We start from the raw sequence: 21,620 nt of genomic DNA on the forward strand, positions 1-21,620 counted from the left end.
AAATGTAGACAATGCAAGTAAGTAGTACCTTTTCTTTCAAAAACAACAGGTCCCTATGCATTACTATCAAAAGCAACACCTGCCTGTGTTAACAGATTTACCAATAAACTCCATTGCCAGTTCACCATAGGTTCCTTCGAGTACACACTTTAAAACTAATTGTATTCACTGCTGGGAAACTCTTATGTGCCAAATTCTGCTGGAAAGTTTAAACTTGGCTGCTTATAACAGAGGTGTCACACTAACATTGTGGTTAATACAAAGATTTATAATACAAAATAATAAAGAGAAAACCTTAGTCTGCATTAAGAAAATCAACAGTTGTATTAGAAATTCTGCAAAGTTAATAAAGTGTTTTGAGAATTTGTTTGTCCCTTCAAGCCACTTTTCACTCCTCAGGAGTCTGGATAAGTCTCTGCAGTTTTCTTGGCAAAATTTCCAGGTGCGGTTGGCCATTGTCTTCTTTCCAGGGCTAAGAGATCATGACCGGCCCAAGGTCATCTAGTTGGTTTTGTGCCTAAGATAGGTCTAGAATCCATAACCTTTCATTTTCTGACCTGGTACTTTTAACCAGTACACCAAACTGCCTCTCTTTCAATATTTACCTATTCAAATTTCATTCTTTTTAAAATTGTTGTTTTACTAATATGTTGATCATAGCTGTGACATCTCATATTTTTCTCAGCTGTTGTATTTTAGGTTCTGTCATGTATTTAAAATCTCTAACAGGGCAACTATATTTATTGTGATTCATATGAAAGGTCTGTGCATTTAAAAAGAATTTTATCAGTTCATTGTTTCAGTTAAAAATGGTTAATGTATATTTATTTTTTAAAAAATACAATAAAATGAATATAGTAAAAAGAATGATTAACATTCTTTTGAATTTGCCTGGAGAGACTTTTTAACAATCTTCTGTATAAAGTACAGGTATTCAACTTGGCTTAGTCACCATTTCTTCAAATAAGTCAACTCGGAGCCATTGAAAATACAGGTGAATTCTGTCCTTTTTCATTTCATTTTTAGTCCTTTATGCATAGACATAGATCTAGTTATTATCTTACAAATGCACACATACATATGTATCATGCCACTCTGGTTATAATAGCACAAATGCCAAGATGGCACATTCCCTCAGATAATTCATTCTCTCTCTCTCTCTCTCTCTCTCTCTCTCTCTCTCTCTCTCTCCCTCCCTCCCTCCCTCCCTGCCTCCCTCCCTCCCTCCCTGCCTCCCTCCCTCCCCCCTCCCCCCTCTCTCTCTTCATGGTCACCCTCTTCATTTCACCTTCATTTTTAATACAAATAGCTAGTCCAGGAAGAAAAAGAGGTGGGGGAGGGACGGGGAGAGGAAGGGAGGGAGGGGAGACGGAGAAATTTTGGAAACCACCAGAAACATGCAGCACTACATTATCCTTCAATCTAGAGTAGAATAGAGTAAAATAAGTCAGTTGAGTCATGGCAAGTGGATATTTTTCTTTTTGGTTTGATGCTGTCCAGTTCAAGAAATCCAGTTATCATGATTCAACTTCCAGACAACTCTACCTGGATGACTGAGAATCTTCACTGGCATATTGTCATTCAATAATGCATCCTATTACATTAATTAGCCATTGTGGAAAGGATTTTTTTCAATCTCCTTTGAAGATGATCCAAAGTTTTAGGACATAACTTCACAATACCTTAAGAAATGAATGTTTTATATTTATGTCACCATATATAACTATGGAAAACAATAACCCAAACTAGGGCAAGCTTAATGTAAAAGAATTGCTGAAGAGAAAAGAGACATGCTAAACCCTCCTAGTTTAGCTGATTTTTTTTCTCGGTAACAGCTAAAAAGCTGTCTATTTTTTTTAACTATAGTTGGCATGAAAACAAAACCAATCCAAAATCAGCAGAAGGAAATTTGTAAAAAAGAATTGGCAGCAAAGCAAAACTTAAACAATACTTTCAGCCTATTGAATTCCTCCTTAACATGCATTAAAGTAGGCATTCTCCATGCCAAGAAAAGTGTTTTCCTCACATTGCAATTGACCTCAAACTATTTAAAGCTTTAAAGGCTAATGCCAGTAGGTTGTTTTTTTTTTTAAATGTAGCATGAACTGTCAAAGTGAATGAAATATTATTAAAACTATATACATGGTCCCAAATACAGTCAAAGGGTCGCAAATTACATCTTAAGATGATCGTTCTTATTCTTCCTGACTCAGTTCATGAAAATTTCAAGCAAATTTGAATAAATACCATAGCATTATTTATTCATATACTAGCAGTATCATCAAAGCTGAACTGCAGAGGTGATGACTGTGATAAGCAAGTAAAATGCTAGCTTTATGTTAGTTATATTTAATGTTATTTCTCTGTTTCATTAGAGGTCATCAGCTATCTCAGATAACATTGCCTCAGATGTTGCCTCATTTGCTACCATAAACTCCACATATAAACAGTTAAGACTAAATTAAATATGAGTGACTTTGTAAAAAAAAACAAGATAAATGGAAAGGTGGCAAATATCCTTTCTCATCCAAATCAACAATCCTCATTTAGCTACCACAATCTATTCCAGCAAAATGGTTGTTAAACAAATAAAAATCTCCAGTGATGGAGCACCCACAACTTTTGAAGGGAAGCTGTTCCACTGATTAATTGTTCTAAAAACTTCTACTTACATAGAAGTCTTTGATTAGTTTCCATCTTTTGCTTCTTGTCCTGCCTTCAGGTGCTTTTGAGAGTAGTCTGACCCTCTTTTCTTTGTGGCAGTTGTTTAGATATTGGAACATTGTTATCACATCAGCCCTAGTCCTTCTTTTCATTAAATTAGACATATCCCCAATTCCTGCAAGAGTTCGTCATATGTTTTAGCTTCCAGTCCTTCATATGTTCTAGCTTCCAGTAATTATCTTTGTTGCTCTGTTTGGCACTTTTTCTAAAGTCTCTTTTTCAAAAACTGAATGCAATATTTCAGGTGTGATCTTGCAAAGGCATTGTAAAGTGGTATTGACACTTCATGTGATCTTGATTCTATTCTTCTGTTAATGCAGCCTGGGACTGTGTTGACTTTTAGAGCAGCTGCAGCAAACTGCTGGCTCATATTTAAAAGATTGTCAACTAGGACTCCAAGATTCCTCTCACAGTTTCTAGTATTGAGCCAGGTACCACCTATTCTATATCTGTGGGTTTTTTTTTCCTCACCTAAGCATAGAACCTTACTTTTCTCACCACTGAATTTTGTTAGATAAGGTGCAGTGTTCAAGTCCGTCCATTTTTCTGTATCTTGGCCTATCTTCTAGACTATTAGCTATTCCTGTCAGCTTTGTGTCATCTGCAAATTTGATGAATTCCCCTTCTACCTCCTTGTCTAAATTGTTTATGCAGATATTTAATAGCAATGAGTCTTGAGATATTCCACATTTTTCCCTTGATGTAGATGCAGTTCCATTAAGGACTACACATTGAGAGCAGTTGGTAAGCCAGTTACTCTATGAATTCATCTGGTGGTGATGTTATCTAAAGTAAACCACATTTTTCTATCATATCAAGTAGCAGGTTGTAGTCTACTTTATCTTACTGAAGTCCAAGTAAAAGACACCTCCAAATTCTTTGGCTGCTTTCTAAGAATTTGGAATTAGTAGAGGGCATAGCTATAGCCACTGTAGAAATACTAGCTATATCTTGTTAACTACCCAATTAAGACTTCAATTTTTCTATGCTATCATAGAATTCGTGATCACCTGGTATCTGCAAAGTAGCTTTCAAAACTTCCTTACATTCTTCACTGAGATGACAAGTAATTTTCATAAATTTACTTCCCACTTTCTAGTGCAATTTAAAAAACAAAAAATTGCAAGAACTAATTTCTAGAAAACATTTCTCTATATGTTTTACTACCCATTTTGTTCAGTTTGATAAAAGAGATTGCTCTGAAAGAGTTGGGAAAATGTACTTCTTTAGTTATAAGATAGCTAAAGTGTTTTTATGAATGTTCTTATAATGTCCTTGTATAATAAAGCTTGTTGTTTAATTATCTCCCTCTCCTGTTTCCTCTCTTCCTTCAGTTAAATTCTGAAGGAATTCATGAAGTACAGTTGCCAATGTCCAACTAAAAATAATGGGTCTTAAAGATTTCAGAATTCTGTAAAGATTTGTATTTATATACTTGTGGATAAGCCAAGAATTTTAAGTACTAATATCCACTCAAAAATTGAGTTTGGCTTATCTACAGATGGGCTTATATATAGTAATTGAACATAGCCACATCAACCGTTGCATTCTTTCCCTCCTCCAACTGTATCGTAAGGTAAAAAACATCACCTAGAGAAATTTAGCTAGGCCTCTCAAGCACTCTAATAATAAATTCTGTGCATTTCTCACCTCTTTCAATTTTTGTTTCCATGTACTGAAACTGGGAGAAACACAATCTTAAACAAAGCCCTTCTTCTTCTTTCAGGTAAGATTCCCTCCTCGCAACAAACCACCTACTACCAGCATTGCACATTTCTCCATCTTTAGAAAACATTCTACTTTCTTTAGAAAACATTTTACTTGCTCTTGTTTTTCACCATTTGTGTACGTAACTTGCAATTGTTCTATTTTTAATGCTGCTGACTGAGAACCCAAATGATTTGCACAAACATTAGAATATGAACCTGAAAATTTATATAGCCAACACTCTCAATTTTCAGATCCTACTTCTATATTGAATATACAGTCTAAATTTACTGCAAATCATTTGCGTTCTTAGCCAATAATCCAGCATTGTCTGTATACCAATGTATCTTCATTGCACAAATCACCTTAAACCTTCACAAACATTTCTTCCACATTTATCCATAAATCACAAAGAGGATGTCACTTTTCCTGAGCTTACTGTCTCAGCATTCTGTTTATTTTCATGCATGTTTTAATTCTATCATATCCTACTTTTATACCATTTAGCAGTCAACCTTAACTTCCATTTCTGTGCAAAAACTTTCATAGTTTTAGCTGGGTTGTCCTTTCTTTAAGCCAAAAATATTCAATAAAAATAATATTTTAAAAATCAAACCTTTTCTTTTTACCATGTGAAATTTCTCTTGAGTAGAGAAATTCCATGTGTGTGTTTGAGACAGTGGTGGGATTAAAAAAATTTTTAGTATCAGTTCTGTGGGCGTAGCTTGGTGGGCATGGTTTGGCTTGGTGGGTGTAGCTTGGTGGGCATGGCAGGGGAAGGTTACTGCAAAATCCCTATTCCCTCCCCATTCCACTAACCTACTTTCCAGCTCCATTCTCCTGTGCATGGCAACAAAAGATGACCCAGCTGATCAGCTGGGACTCAGAAGGCAGAGAAGAGAGAAGAGGGAAAGTGGGGGCCAGTAAGAGATCAAGAAGCTAGCGCTGCTGAAAAAATAAAGGTATGTTTAAAGGTAGGAAAATCAAAAGGGTATAAGAAAACTTGGGACCTGTGAAAATGGAAGAATTTGATTTTTTTCCTTTTCAAGACAAAGATCAATCATGACAAAGAAATGAATATATTACCATTGCCATAGTATGGCATGAATACTCACAGCAATTTATCTGTGAAATGAAGAAATCTGGAAATAAATTACTGTAAGTCTTTTAGTGTAGAAAGCCCAACTTGATTCAGAATGAACAAAGTCAGGCAATGAATGTGCTGTCTCTCATTTTTATTTATTGATGAATTTATTGATTATCAGTACATTATGCAATGTACTGATTTTAGCTATGTAGTTGTGATATGTTTTGCACAAATGATTTTTTTCAGCTTTTGAAATCTGCAGGGTTTTTTAAAATTATGCAAACAGTTCCTCCTGACTCAGTGAGTTTTTATTTTTCTCCATATTCTTCTGTAAGGCAACATTGCCCTCTTGTGGCTTTATAAAAGGCATTGGTTTTGCTTTGAAATAACTTGTCCTTACTGGATCAGACAATATTTGTTTTAAAGTTTCCCTCTACAGCAGCAGAAGCAAATAAATGAATCAAGTCACAAGGTTCTGCATCTACCACAAAGAAAAAAGGGGAAATAAGTATATCCCTTCCATTTGTTTCATTTTCACCATTTGGCACTTATTGTGTTATAGTAAACAAAGGGAATGAACATAACCACTTTTCATTGGTCTAGCTGGAAAACTAGTCATTACATAGTCAGTCTTTTTATTTTTATTTATTCAGTTAATGGGGCACTCCCATCAGGTACAGTAAACTAGGTAGGAATTCCTGATTGCATTATAGTAATTGAAGCATTATATCTATATCCTGCTTGTAATAAAATCAGTGCAGAATTAAATATTGGTTTTGAAAGTTCCCCTTTGTGTGTGTGTGTGTGTGTGTGTGTGTGTGTGTGTGTGTGTGTGTGTTAAGGATGTGAGCATCTTTGATTTGCATTACAAGTACTGGAGAACCAGCTTAGAAAGTTATATTAATGCATTAAATCTTGCTTATGAAACCACCAGCTTTGATTAAGTGAAAACTGAAATCTGCATCAAATAATGTTGTCATAAACTAAATATTCAAAGCCAATGCTCTAAAATGCACACAACACCTTTCAATAAGTAAATATATAAGAGAGACTATTTTTAAAAAAATTGACATTTTTTTAATCCACTCAGGATAAACAATTTTAGGAAGATTTATTCTCAGAACTACTCAATAAGGCAGACAGGAGCATCTAAATCCACTCAGCAGCTTCATAGTGAATCAAAATTAAAGCTAGGATTCCTTGATTGAAAACAATACCCTTATTTCCATTCAAGGCCTGTGAAATATAGAACAGATGCTGAAACACTAGTTTGATTTTATCTTCATCTGTAATAATAAGTAACGAGTTATGGTCACTTTCAGGAAAAGTCGGTTTTATCCCCTCCCCCGCCCCAGATGGCAATAGAAGTATAAAATTATTACATTATTTTTAAAAATGGTAAATCTACTTTTCAATCAGTTTACAGAAGAAAACTGCAATCATTAATTTACTCAATCAATCCTTATGATCACAGACCAGCATTACCATGAATTTATTCAGTGGGGTGCTTCTGCTTACCTACTTGGAATGTCGGTTCTTTTAAGAAAATATGTACTGTGTTAATCTAATTTACCCTCAGCACAGAGAATCTAGAATTCACTTCCATTTTAGGACTTTGAGGAGTGTTTTATGTAAATGAAATCTGGAAGAACTCTGGAAGAAAACTGCTTTTAAATATATGTTTAGAAGATCCTTGTTGGATATGAAACTACCTCATTTATATGACTAGTGCAGTGTACAGGTTTCTTTGCAAAAAGCCTGTAGGTCAAAATGGGGAACATGAAGGAGATAATGTCTAAGATTTGGACAATTGCATCTATTTATCCTAAACAATATTTTAAGGAAAATGCTTTTTTTGGGCATCATTCTCTTAAAAATATAAGAAATGGCAGAACGTATGACTTTTTTTAAAAAAAAAATTGAGATCCACCTGAGGTAGAACCTGTTAGTACATGAATGGGAGACAACCAGGAAAATTAGGGACATTAGATTATTAAAATTAAATTAAAATAAATTAAAATTAAAATTAATTAAATTAAAAGGCAACAGTCCTCTAAGTATTACAATTACAAACCACTTCTTTATTGTGGGAAACAAAGCAATATAGATGTATTGAAACAGATTGAAAGTAAAATAAGCTGAAATATATTGTGATAAGGAAGCTCAATTGAATTTATACAATTACTACTAAATCCAATGTAGAAAATAAGCAAAATAACAACAAAAAAAGCAACCAGTATAAACCTGATTAGGGGAAATGCACAAGTAATTTGAAAGCAAGCAATGCCATAAACCCTTGGTTGGGTAGAATCTGATGATTTATCAGTGAAATCCTTTATCATGAAATCTGATGTATCCACGTATATCTCCAGATAGTGGCAACGTGATTTCACGTGTGCCAAATAGTGAAAAATGTACCAATATAAACCTGAGAAATGCATGACAGAATTTTTTACACAATAATTTTGTAAAAAATATTTTGTATCTATCAATTATGTGACATTTAGAGAATTGTATTTTAAGAAATATACAGGTTCCAGACTCCTTTCCTTCCTATAATACAGTATAAGATTGCAAGAAGCTACATGTGTACAAAAATCTGATAGTGTATTTCAAAATTTCAATATATATTCCGGAATAGTTCCCAGAAAGTTAATATTCAAGCTATTACTTGAAGCCTGTCTCCACATATAAAATAACAAAAGGCTTTATACAAGATACATGGTTGAGTAAGGCCATTATGTGAATCATAGCTGTTAAATAAGAAATGAATTAGAGTTTGGTTTAGTTAAGGAGTGGACAACCATGCCAATGGCCCTTAAAATTCCTAGTCCCAGTAGTTGGCAACTGTTGTCAGTAATAATCTATTTTAATTTTGCTATACAAATAAACACAGCATCTTTGCTCTTCAATTTTCCCAGTAACGTAATTTCCAATCATTTAATATCATTTAGAATTCTGAATGAACATTTCCCAATGTGGACAGGTAGTTTTGCAAAAGGTACAATGTAATTGAAACAGGAAACATGCCAGACATTTTTACTGGAATGATCACCAGAGATTTAACTTTGATTGATTCTGAATTTTATTTATTTTAAAATACAAATCCAAAAATGTGAACTTACACACACACAAAAAATGTTTCAGTAACTAAAAAAAATTACATAATATTTATAACTCTTCTATTGTCTATCTGAATAAGTTTACAACAGGAAACACAAGAAATCATTCTTCAAAAACAATCTGTATAAATTTCTGGGAAAACCTTTGCACTCTGAAAATTGAGAAAGTATGAAAAATCAACACTAGAAGGTAAGTTTTTCAAAATATCTTAAACTTTATTTCAGCTAATAAAATACACTGGATGTGTCAATGCTTTCCACTACTGAATATTCAGAATTACTGCAGTAGTTTCATTTGTCTGCCATTTGTCAGTTTCTGTTGCTGTGAAATAAGACTGGCATGCTTTTCTAGTAATATATGTTATTTGTTAGTGTTAATTTTCTAAAAACCACTTTACACTATAACCCCTGAACTTTTCCCCCAGTGGAATTTAATCTGATAATTGCAAACAAAAAGAGGGGGGAAGAGGACATTATTTTTTATTTAAGAACAAAACCTATGTATTTCACAGACTGCTCAAAATTTTTATAATACTATGAAATGGAGACAAGTAAAAAGACTATTTGAATTATATAGATGAAATGTTTGATTTCTATTAATTCTGAATGTGAGAACACGTATATAACAGTCATCTACTGAATCTGCATTATGCTATCTACAATAATAAACTGTATAGGAATCTTCTCTATAAGGAATGCTCTTAATTGGCCCCAGAGATTAGGTGTCCTCAACAATTATAAGTTTTAAAGCATATTTTTAAGTTTCTTTTATTCACTTAAAGCTAGTAGAAAGATGCTCTAAAAATGACCCCTTTAAATATTCAATAAAAATGCAGATGGAACATTATAGTCAAGCAACATGTGTCCCCAAGCTTGCAAAGAGGAAAATGAATATCAAGTGTAAAAATGAAATGCATCTTCCCTTATCTGCAATAAATAAGGTACAGAATCAGTTAAAGTGCATTGCTGAACAAATCCTTGAATTCTATTATTACTGCTATGTAAAAAAGCAATACAAGATCGTTTTTACATTTTCTATCCTATAAAGGCGTAAATATAGTAGCTGAAATTACAATCTTTTATAAATGAAAGATGTTTTCTGTACCACTGAATTTAAAAATAAGTTACATTTTTCATAAATGCTGGAAAGTTAAGAAATCAATCATTGGCTGGTGTTAAAGAAAAGATTTTTTAGAAATGCTATAGTCAGTATGTTCTTTAAGGCTCAGAGAGAGAGAAAGAGACAGAGAAGCAATCATTTTTCTTGACATTTTTGGCAAGAGATATAAAAGAAAATTATCTGTCATTTCTAAATTTCAATGCATATATTACACTAAAGTTAGCTCATTCAATGTCCACTGCTATTGCACTTCTGTAATCCTTTGAACACACTTACTTCAACACAGTAACAATGATTTGCAATATAACCATGGTAAAATAAAATGTTCCAATTCAGTGACATGAAAAATGTCTGCTTGTTTAAAAACTTGCTTAAGAGAATGCAGACCATCCTTATTGTTACCTGAATACACTTTTATTCACTTATATAAAAATGCTATTAATTCTCATCAATACAAATCTGTCAAGGAACAAAAAGATTTATCATGCAAACTCTTAATGCTATGTACTGGTATGGAACCCATTTCTAGTCAAGTTAAAACAATATTTCCTGGCCGGGGGGGGGGGGGGGGGGGAGGTAACAAAATAGGATTTAAAATAGGAAACTACTGCTGAATCCAAGTCCTTGTAGCAAAGTTAAGACAAGTTATGTTTTGATTCATCACAGCTCTAAAGCCTTGTTGAAAGATTACTGTACTTAAGTAAATGCTACATTTCAAGGATTAAGAAAATATCAAGTAAGCATTATTATTTTTACTTAAAAGCAAAGGTTATTTTTCTCTGTAGTATGTCAAGTAGGCTTTTAGAGATTCAGGGAGTGGTAAATTCATAATCTTTTCCCGCAATAAATTTCGTGGAGGTTCCTCTGTTTTCAAGACTTCATTTTGATCTTTTTCATCATCTTCTTTGTGGTCTTCCTCCATCTTTTCATCTTCTTCACTATCTAAAGGTTGAGGAATGAGTTGATTGCCAACAAACACGTAGGTATTAATCCTGCGTCTACGACACCTTCTGCGTTTACGTTTTGGTGGTGGTTTCTGTGTAATACCTTTGGTTTGCATTTCATCATTTACATAGTTTCTAAGGGTGCGTCTAATATAGATCCGAGCCAAATCCTGTAGATTCCTAACAGCACAGGAAGCTATAAAGAGAAAAAATTAAAATAAACAAGTCAGGGTACTTAAATTACATTATAAAATATTTTGAAGTAAATCATTAAAAATATTGAACTATATTTAAAATATGTAAAGGCAGCAATCACTTTTCTGGCATGATTTCTTGGTAACTTTGACAAAGAACCTTGGAAGACAGTGTTTTTTTATAATTTCTTCCAAGTTTCTTTTGCTCTTTGTATATTATTAAGCTGGACACCATCATGAACATTTTGAAACAGGAATTTCCCTATATTTCAAATATGTTTAAATATGAGGAGTACATGGTTTTGTCTTGCAAGAAAACAAGCAAGCTCAGAGAGCACCTAGGACCCCTTATTTCAACCCTGAGCTACAAATATTCTCCTTTATTGTTTTTTTAAAATATTTTTAAAACTTGTGTCCAATATAAAGAAGTTTGTAATAACATGCTTCATCAAACAAAAACAAAAATCAGATGACAGAACAATGAATATATAGAAAACTACAACAAATCATATGTAACTTTTAAAATGTTTTAAAAATTATACTTATCATTTATTTTCAATCATCACTTTTGCTTACTCATCTACTTGCTATAAATTAATTCCATCCTGGCAGAAGGGGCATGCTATGGACTCCATCAGCCAAGAAACTTCAGCTGGTGGGGGCTAGGGTAACTTTTTCTGTGATGGCTTCCGCCTTCTGGAACATCATGTCCCTTGAGGCCAAATCCACGCCTATACTCTTGGCCTTTCATAAGAGTCTGAAAACCTGGCTCTGCAAATTAGCTTGGAGCCTCACTGGGGCTTGCTGGAGATGATTAGTAGACTAAAAAGATCCCGCTTCCACTCTGTTAGTCTATTTGTTCCAATTTTACCCAGCTTTTGTTTACTTTTAATGCTCTTGTTTCTAATGTTTTAACATTTTATATTAAATTTTTTATGATGTTATAAGCTGCCAAGTTGCTTGACAGTGAGATGGGCAGCATATACATTTAATACATAAATAGACAGATAGTTTGGCTATCCAACTCAGCAATAAGCCAGAAGATTGTACGTTCTATTCAAGTCTTAGGCATGAAATTTGGCTAAGTAACTTTGGGCTGGCCATTCTCTCTCTGTCCAACTTACCTCACAGGGTTGTTTGTTGTGGGTAAAGTAGGAGAAGAAAAGGTATTAGGCCTGTTTACCACGTTGAGTTATTTATAAAAACAATAAAAGCAAAACATAAATAAAATAAATGAAGTTTATTCTGAAATTGTATTATTTTTACAAATAGAAATAGGCAGGAATATAGTACAGTAAATTATAACACAATATGCCATCCAATAAATTTATGTTTTAAGAAACAAGATTTTATTTAATTCACATATCGAAGTACAAAATAGCAACCAAATTCCAGTAACAATGAATTCATGAGTTGTTTTTACTCAGAAACAGATTAAATTTACATGATACACTACCCTTTCATATCAGCAATCCCTAACAACTTTTGTTAGCAAATCAGCTAACTCAACCTAAGTTTAAATTAAGATTCTAAAAATAAAACCACAAAATGGAATTAGTAACAAGATGGATTATAAATATGATATCTTAGTCAGATACAGTTGTTCAGCTTCAGGGAAAAATATTGCAGACAATTGTTAAGTTGAATGGGCTGACTCCAATGGATTGTTTGCATAAGTAGAAGACACATTCATAAGATTTATTACCAATTTCCTTCTAACAGGGAATTCTTGGTAATATATCTTATGCTCGTTAAGGATCTCAGAAATGCTTTGTAGTTAGGGCTACTTATTGCTTAGAATATGGCCCAATATATAGAAGAATTATTGAGTTTAAGTAAGTGTTGATATGATTTTTTTCATTTATTCTTTTTCAAAAACTTTTAGCTGCTTAAGTTTACTTTTAGTCTATGTTAATTGTACTATAATGAAACACACAACAAATACTACTTACGCAGCCCCACGCTATCATTTTTGCTGGTGTCACTTTTGCTTGGCTGTACAAGTGGAGCAAATGATACAGCAAGGATGTTTTTACTTTCCCAAGTATTCTGTCCAGTTCTCAGGATCTGGGTTAGCTATATAAAATCATTGAAAATTAATGTTACAAATTTAAGCTATCACATTAATACTTGTATTTGTATTTGTTTCTCATATAATGACCATGCTCTGATATACTGAAAAAAAAACAAACTATAGCTTATAATTTATGCATGTGAACTTGGGTAAATCTTAAGACCTGTGGGACCTATTTTGATAAAGGGTTGTGGGGTTCCAGTAAGCATTTTACTTCTTAAAAGTTCTTCCTATAAATCCAAAATTTGGCCAATAATCCTTGTTTTTCAGGGTTTTACAAAGTGAATTGGATGTAGGTTCTGCGATTATTTTACTCCATCCCATTTACTCCAAAACCCCTTCAAATAAAGAGGACTTTATTTTATTTTTGCTTCAATTGTTTGGTAATATGAAGGCATTAATGTCTTCGTTTCTTTCTGCTTCTTTTTCCCTTAAAAGAAAAGAAAGACAGCGGCAAAAAAAGTTGGCTGTAACAAGCCAATTTCAAACTTTATTTATGAAGCCGAATAATCATGTCTATTGGATAATGTTCATACCACTCATAATTGGGTAGAGCAACATGTTAAAGTACCAATGATTATCACTCCCACAATAAATGTCCTAACACCATGAAAGGTTATACTTGTTAAACCTTTTAGCCAAATTCCACCTGTGATTATAGTCACAAGGACCATATTCTCTAGACATGTGAGGCTACCCACCATTTAAAAAGGGATATATTATTTGATACTTTCCAAATAATTTGAACTTCTAACTTTAATCAGTCCTAGCTATCATTTATAATGCCAAGAAAATTGAAGAAATTGTAATCTAAAGTAAACAAAGGGTAAAGTTTGCTTCTATCTACATCAGAATTTGGAGGAAATCATAAACAATGAGTTGGTAACAGCCATATTGCTATGTGTAATTATGCCTAGCATAATCATCACAACTTTGTGACAATCTTTCAGGAGGCACAGATGGAATTAAGGACATGTTAGTATAATTTTTGTCAGTATTTTTCTTCAGTTTCTTCAATTTAAATAAAAAAATTTATTAGTGGAAAAGTATGATTTATTATCAAGGAATAAGTACTTAAAACCTAACTGAAGCAGCCCCAGTTTCACCTTTTTTTCCTTTACAGTATTAGCTCATGAAAAAGTATCGGCCCAGGTGACTACAATCTTTCCTCTCGTCTTCACCCTAGAACACACATTGGGGAAAGAACCTTCTGGATATAAGCAAAGTGGCAGCAATGTTTCCAACTACATCATCAAAGGTTTTTGTTTACAGCACTGGACAGTGCAGACATGTAGAGCTGTATTATTCAGTTAGGGATGCTTGCCTCTCCAATAACTGTCTCTATCTGCTTACTAATAAGTTTTGGGGACTCATCTGATAAGCCAGGTACAAATAAAAGATTTAAAATATCTCAATTTAAACACAATATTCAAAATTACAAATTAGTAACAATTTATTTTTAAACTGCAGTATTTTAGCATATTAACAGGCAGAAATAAGAGTCATTTAAGAAAAGGAGTGGGCTATTTCAGTGTCTAAGAGAGTAGATCATTTAAATCCTGTTTTCCCAAGCTTTTTCTTTGGCAGAAGAGCTCATAGATCACACAATACTGTATAATGAATTAATTCTGTCAAAATTACACTTGAAAATTCACTAAAAATCAACTATAGGTGGGCTAGTGGAACTGCCCTGAAAGATCAAACTGTTCAATTAGAACATTTCTTGAAGACAAGAGAGAAGACAATGGGTTTTATTGTTGGTGCTCATTCTTCCATTTTATATTTTGTTTACAGTACTGGGGCAGCTGACAATAGAAAGATTAAGAATAATGTTATTTAAATGTGACAAAGGAAATATAAATATTCAAAGGAAAAAGGTTTAAATCACCTGATCTTCTATAGGCATAACCAGAATGCCTCCAATTTTCAATAAAATTTTCATGTAGTTTTCGTGGTCTTTTTGTACACCTGCTCCACAATAAATCCGGTCATATTGATGGCTGTCTGAGGCTATCTGCAAGCAATTTCCAACTACAAATGCAGGTTCACAAAATTCAAATCTGTGGATAAGCAAACATTTCATTTTTTTTTAAAGATTAGAAAATTTGTAAACATTTGCTAAAACTGAAATATCTCTGCAATTAAATACACAACCAACATTTTATGTTCTATATCTTTGATTAAAATGTAAAGTTGAACATACTTTAGTATTGTTTCAATAATGTGCTATTTATTACTAAATATTTTGTAATTTAAAATAAAAGAATATCAAATATGGATTTTTTTAAATAATGAGAAAATAAAGTACATTACAAAAAAATGTTGGCATGCCTACAAAGAAAATCAGGGTGAAAAAACGAGGTCTTCAAAATACACTTAAATGAACATCTGCAAAAGATATCATGACTCAGAAGGCACATTGCAAATTACTTCAGAATGACAATCTACCGATTTATGGCATACACAGTAGGATCTTCCTAGGCAATCTTAGCAACCATGCAGGTTTATAACAGGGAAAATAATCTGCTAGATAACTCAGTGTGAAATTACTCCGTGTTTAATATGCCAATTACAAAGTGTTTATTCCAGTAGCTAATATGGAAGCAATGCAGTTAGCTTTATTATATAAATAGCATCATTATGGTCAGATCCTCCTTCAAAAGCCTGGCCTTACCTTCTAGGCTAGAATACAAATGTAGAGCATATTTTAACCATCACAGATAATTACAAGCATCTTGTCCAAGCCTCAAATATTAAAATTATCTCATATTCTAGAACAGGCAGTTAGTTCACTGAATATCTCACTAACTCTTATTTGAAAAGAAATATGCAAGGTGTCATGAAACTAAATTATCTTAAAGTAGGTGCTTTACAAAATTGTTATTACAAGCTAAAGAGGAAAGTGATATCAATACTACTTCAAAAATTTCTTATAAGATTCAACATTCTTATTTCATCCTTTAGGTAGTGAGAATTATAGGAATTTATAGGAATCATAAAACATCCAAAACATTTGATGCTTTTAGCTACCTCTTTCTCAATTTTGAAACCAGTCTTAACCATTTATAGTTATGTTTTTAATCAAGTTGATTTCAAAAAAAATATATAACAGGAGATAGTGATCCCTTAAGATGCAAGCAGTACGAACATGATAGCACCCCCAGTATTAACTCTTATATCGAAAGTCAGTTTTTTAATGAATTGCTTTAAAATCTCTTTAAAGGGCTGCAAAGTACCCGTTTTGTGGCTGTAATAGTTTTTCAACAGTTGTAAACTGGTCATTAGATGAGGACTATCTCACATTGTAGCTGCATTATATTGGAAATATACAGAATACCCATATTTACCATGACAAGTTCAGGTTGAAAGAATATAAAATTCAGCATTTTATATTTATTCATTTCAGTGCAAAGTCTGCTAAATTAAGGATGCATTAAAGAGGTGGTGACAAAGTGATATATTTGCATCTGGTTGTTCCTTCCTTAGCTCAAGGAAATATTTTCCTGAAACTGCATGGTTCTTATGCAAGCTTAAGAAAAGTCATGATTTCTTTAGAGAGTTGCTGTCTGGTACATAAAACACATGTATGCTGAGATTAAACGCCTTTTCTGCTTTGGATCCAAATAGTTGCACATTCTTCCAACTAGAACGACTTCTTAGGAACTGTATTTAGTCCCTATTCTTTCAGATTTTATAAAATGGGTCAATTTAGCCAGAATTTCTTAATCTAAATGAGTTATTTCAATTATTCATATTTTATTTTCCCTGTTACAGTTGGCATGCTGCACTTCTAAACTGAGATCATAGAAGTGTTTGGAATGTGGAATAGCTGATGTCTATGGAGATTCTCAGTCATCCAGTCATGGTTGTCGTAAAGGTGCTTTTTCAAGAGGCAATTAGACTTTCTGGTTTTTCTTTGAAGATGTTTCGCTTCTCATCCAAAAAGCTTCTCCAGCTCTGACTGGATGGTGGAGAATGGAAGGATGCAGGAATATTGGAAAAGCTCAGGAGGACAAAGAGGACTGCTGGTTTGAAAGAGGGGTCAAAGAGGCCCATCTATGTCAAAACTGAACAGCCCTCTCTCAACAGAGGGGGAATGATAAAACATCTACCTATCTCCAGTCTACAACACAGTCCTTTCAACAGTTCCAAGTAGGCTCCACACCCATTTGTACCAGTCAGGTGACCATGACAACACTGATAAACCTCTAGCCGGCCTTAACAACTCACTAAAAGAATGCAAATGACCAGCTGTCTGCAAGGAGTATAAATCCTTCCATTCCCCACCATCCAGGCAGAGTTAAAGAAGCTTCTTGGATGAGAAGCGAAATGTCTTCAAAGAAAAACCATAAAGTCCAGTTGCTTCTTAAAAAATCATCTTTGGGATGGCTGATGCAGAACTTGTCTGCAACAAAGCTGATGCTTTTCTGTAGACAGCATAATTCTGGAAAATGACAAGCTTGGTTTAAGGAACTGCAGAGATGCTCAGTACGCAGTTCTGCATGCTATAAAGCAAACTTTTACTTCTGTGCATGCAGTGAAGAAACTTTTTGCCATGCACAGGTAAACTAAGTAGCCCTGCTTCACAGAACGTTTCCACAATGTGCTTAATGACAAACAGTACAGATATCAGATAACATATTCACAATTTATAACTAAGAAGCAATATTAGTGCAAGAAATTTATCATGCATAAACCTCATTCAACCAGCTGTGCTGATGATTAAATTGGTTCATGTTATAATGTAAATCAACCTCTCACAATACAAAGGACAGATGTTAAGCAAATTAACTTGTCATATCTTCAGCAAACTTCTATTTTCTTCATCAAAAGTTCAAGATTCAAAAGAGATAACAGAAGAAAAATGGCACTTTCTTAACACTGAAGATATAAATCTTCAATGGAGAGCCATTGTTTGATGTTATGGTTTTGGTGATTTTATTAGATTTAACAACATAAATCTACATGAAGGATTGCTTCTAATATGACTCCATGTTTACCAGCCACATACATTAGGTGTTATCAGTCCCTAATCACGGTTGGAATCTTGCAAACCTTTTAAGATTTTTTACAATGCTTCTATTGTGAGTTGGATGCTACATATAGTCTCTGCATCAGACAATTAATCTAGGAAAATACACCTATGTATTCAATGAAATACATTGAGACATGGTGAATTAATGGAAAATGATAGTCTCAGTGATTTGCTATGGAGAAGAAAAAAGCCCAATTATACCATTAATACCGAAGTTATACCATTGAGTAAAACAGAGCCGATTATTGCCCAACAACTGTGGTAATATATCCATCATATTCTGCAAGTTCTTGTACAGCTTTGTAAGATCTGGGGGTATCACAAACGCTCCTCATGAGGGCAGTAGTGTCTTTATGATGAGAGTTTGATCCTGTTATCTGCAAAGCTCAGAGGACAGGAATCTGTGTGGGAGTTCCATTCCCATGGGACCTTTGGTGCCCTGCTTTCTCACGGGAAATTTATCACCTTCGCCAAGGCCTAGCTAGATAATGTTGCTGAGCTAATGTTGAAGTCATTGTTTTGATTTTGTATTTGCATTTTCTTAATAAATACTGCTACCGGGGCTCTCGGGGCTGGCAGTTGCTCAGACGTCTTCTCTGCGTCTCCGTCATTTTTCAATTGCCAGTCCACCACAAGTGGTGACCCGACGTGATAGCTTTGAAAGCTATACGTTCCGACGTGATAGTTTGGAAGGCTATACGTTTTGGCGTGTTAGCTTGAAAGCTACACGTTTCCCGCATCCTATACTCATCGTCGCGGACGTCGACTGGGCCCTCATCTTCTTCGCTGGACGGAGACAGATTCTTTTCGTGAGTATGGGGGAAGGTCTCTCAAAGCTCAGACAAAGCACCTTAGAGAAATGAGAGAGATCGCTGGGAATAGTTTTAAGTTTGGAGTTCATAGTAGAGGACATGAAGTAGGAAAGAAAGAAATTGAGGATTTATTACAGTATGTTTGGAAACATATTCCGTGTTATCCAGAGGGAGGTAGTATTAAAGTAGAGCGCTGGAGAAAGATAGGGAAATTTTTGCACGAGGAGCCTCGTGCCCCTTCTTCAATTTTGTTAACCTGGAGGGTGGTTATGGATGCATTAGCTACGCATGAACAACCGCTCCTATCACCCCCGAAGAAGGTTTGCCGCCTTACAATGCGGTACGTATATTGCCACCGACAGCACCTCCAGATAAATCCAGAGGGCTGTCAGGCACTGAAAATACTTTGTCAGAAGAGAAGAGTTTGCCTTTAAGAGTTCAAGTAGATGCAGTTACTGCAGCTATTCAAGAAGCAACAAATAGAGGGGAATTATCAGGAGATGATTTGGTAGATTTTGGAGTGGAGATTCAACTTAATCCAGTAGAAATTGGTGTGGACGTTGCTTTAAATCAACAGAGAGATGGAATGCCTGAGGAGGGGTTCGTTCTTCTCCCACAGTTAAATTTACAAGCCGTACGGGCTCTCCCTGACGGCGAAGGTGGTGAGAAGACCTTTACTAACATCAAACAAGGAAACAATGAACCCTATGAAAATTTCATTAGCAGATTGAAAGTGGCTATTGAAAGGCAAATTGACAATCAATTTGCCCGGAATGAATTGCTTTTGAAGTTAGCAGTAGATCAGGCTAACGCAGATTGCCAAAAGGTGGGGAGTCAGACTTTTAACATGGAGACTTTAGTTCTGGCTCTCCGGGCAGGAAATGCTAAAAAAGAAACTTTTTTTAATTGCGGGAAGCCTGGACATTTTAAAGCGCAATGTCGGGCTCCTGGGGGGGGTCAAAGTCAGCAAAAAAAGAGATTATTGGGACAGGGTGCTCGTCCTAAATCAGTGTGCCCGAAATGTAAGAAAGGATACCATTGGGCAAATCAGTGCAGACTTCATTCTGAGGGAAAAAACTAGGAAGCAGGGATCGGGGCATTCTCCCTACTCTAAAGAGTGAAGTAATGTCCGAAGGGTTGGAGCCACCAGAAAGAGGTAGGGATCAAATATGGTCACCAGCTACAAAAGGTTCAGCAGGAATTGATCTTCCATTAGCTGAGGATTTGGAATTAGGATATCCACATGTAGTTTGTTTAGGGTCAACGGATTTCTATGGACCGTTGCCTCTGGCTTCTGTGGGTCTTCTTCTTCCTAGATCATCAGCTCATAAGCGTAAATTGTTTGTGGTTCCAGGGGTTATTGATTCGGATTATGAGGGTCAGATTAAAATTCAAGTTCATTCACCTGTTCCTCAATCTTTGAAAAAAGGGGATTGTTTTGCACAGCTTTTAGTTTTGCCATATCTGTCTTTGGAGGAGTCAGATAGAATTCGCCAGGGTGGATTTGGATCTACAGATATGTTTAGTGAGTCTAGTGTGTTTTCCATCATGCAAAATGTCAAGGCTGATCAGAAACCAAAATTAATTCTTTTGGTTGAAGGCAGACAGTTTATTGGATTGCTGGACACTGGAGCAGATGTTTCGGTGATTAGCGAAAGTGAGTGGCCTAGGGAGTGGCCGACAGATCCTACACCGTCTGTTCGAGGAGTCGGAGGACTTCAAGACGCACGGGTTAGTAGGAGGATTCTTTCTGCCAAAACAAAGCAGGGAAGTGCTATTGCACATTTCCAACCGATTGTTTTGCGCCTTCACGTTAACTTGTGGGGCAGAGATTTGATGCAACAGTTTGATACAACAGTTGTCATTCATGATGACTGAACACCCACCTGTGGAGTTATTAAAATTACAGTTACTCCAGCAGGAGCCAGTGTGGATAGATCAATGGCCTTTGACTAGTGAGAAATTAGTTCATTTACATGAATTGGTTCAACAACAATTGAAAAAGGGACATATAGTGCCTACCACTAGTCCTTATAATTCTCCAGTCTTTGTTATCAAGAAGAAATCTGGGAAATTCAGATTTCTTCATGATTTGAGAGGGATAAATTCAATTTTAAAGCCAATGGGCCCACTGCAGTGTGGGACACCTAATCCTAATTTAATACCTGATGGATGGAATATAAGAGTGTTAGATTTGCAAGATGCTTTCTTTTCCATTCCTCTGCACCCTGAAGATGTAGATTTGTTTGCTTTTACTATCTTGAGTATAAATCAGGGGCAGCCCGCTAAGCGATATGCATGGACTGTCCTTCCACAGGGGATGTTAAATAGTCCTACCATGTGTCAAATGTTTGTAGATTGGGTTTTGCAACCTTTCCGGAATAAATTCCCGGATTGGAAGGTTTATCATTACATGGATGATATTTTGATAGCTGCTAATATTTCTGATGCTGCAATGGATTCTGCTGTCCTTCTTTTAACTGCTATGCTGAAGGAGAAAGGGCTGATAGTCAGCCCTGAGAAATTGCAAAAGGAATATCCTTTTGCCTATCTAGGTCATAAATTATTCTTGAGTCACATTACACCTCTGAAGTTGGAATTTGTTCTTCCTGATCCTTTAACTTTGGTAGGTCTACAACAATTTTTGGGTCATATAAATTGGATCAGACCGTATTTAGGTTTAACTACTCTTCAATTAAGTCCTTTGTTTCAAGCTTTGGCTAGTGCTAAGCAAGCATCTGACATTATAACCCTGAATAAAGAACAGAAGGGAATTTTGTCATTAATTGAGCAAGCTTTGA

At 34.8% G+C, this 21,620-nt stretch overlaps 1 protein-coding gene across 4 annotated transcripts in view; it reads right to left on the reverse strand.

The window, feature by feature from the left end:
• Positions 1 to 8,585: 8,585 nt before the first annotated feature.
• PCMTD1 (protein-L-isoaspartate (D-aspartate) O-methyltransferase domain containing 1) overlaps positions 8,586 to 21,620 on the reverse strand; it is a 48,630-nt gene continuing 35,595 nt past the window's right edge. For all 4 annotated transcript variants that reach the window (XM_026699205.2, XM_087931236.1, XM_026699207.2 and 1 more), the window contains 3 exons: positions 14,861 to 15,032; positions 12,851 to 12,974; positions 8,586 to 10,900 (listed from right to left, as the gene is read on the reverse strand). In XM_026699205.2, the coding sequence (XP_026554990.1) occupies positions 10,530 to 10,900; positions 12,851 to 12,974; positions 14,861 to 15,032 (667 nt within the window). In that variant the 3' untranslated portion in view covers positions 8,586 to 10,529. The remainder of the gene's footprint in view (positions 10,901 to 12,850; positions 12,975 to 14,860; positions 15,033 to 21,620) is intronic.

Source organism: Pseudonaja textilis, chromosome 3 (assembly GCF_049901715.1).
Source record: "Pseudonaja textilis isolate UNSWEBS1 chromosome 3, rPseTex1.2, whole genome shotgun sequence".
NCBI classification, from domain to species: Eukaryota; Metazoa; Chordata; class Lepidosauria; order Squamata; family Elapidae; genus Pseudonaja; species Pseudonaja textilis.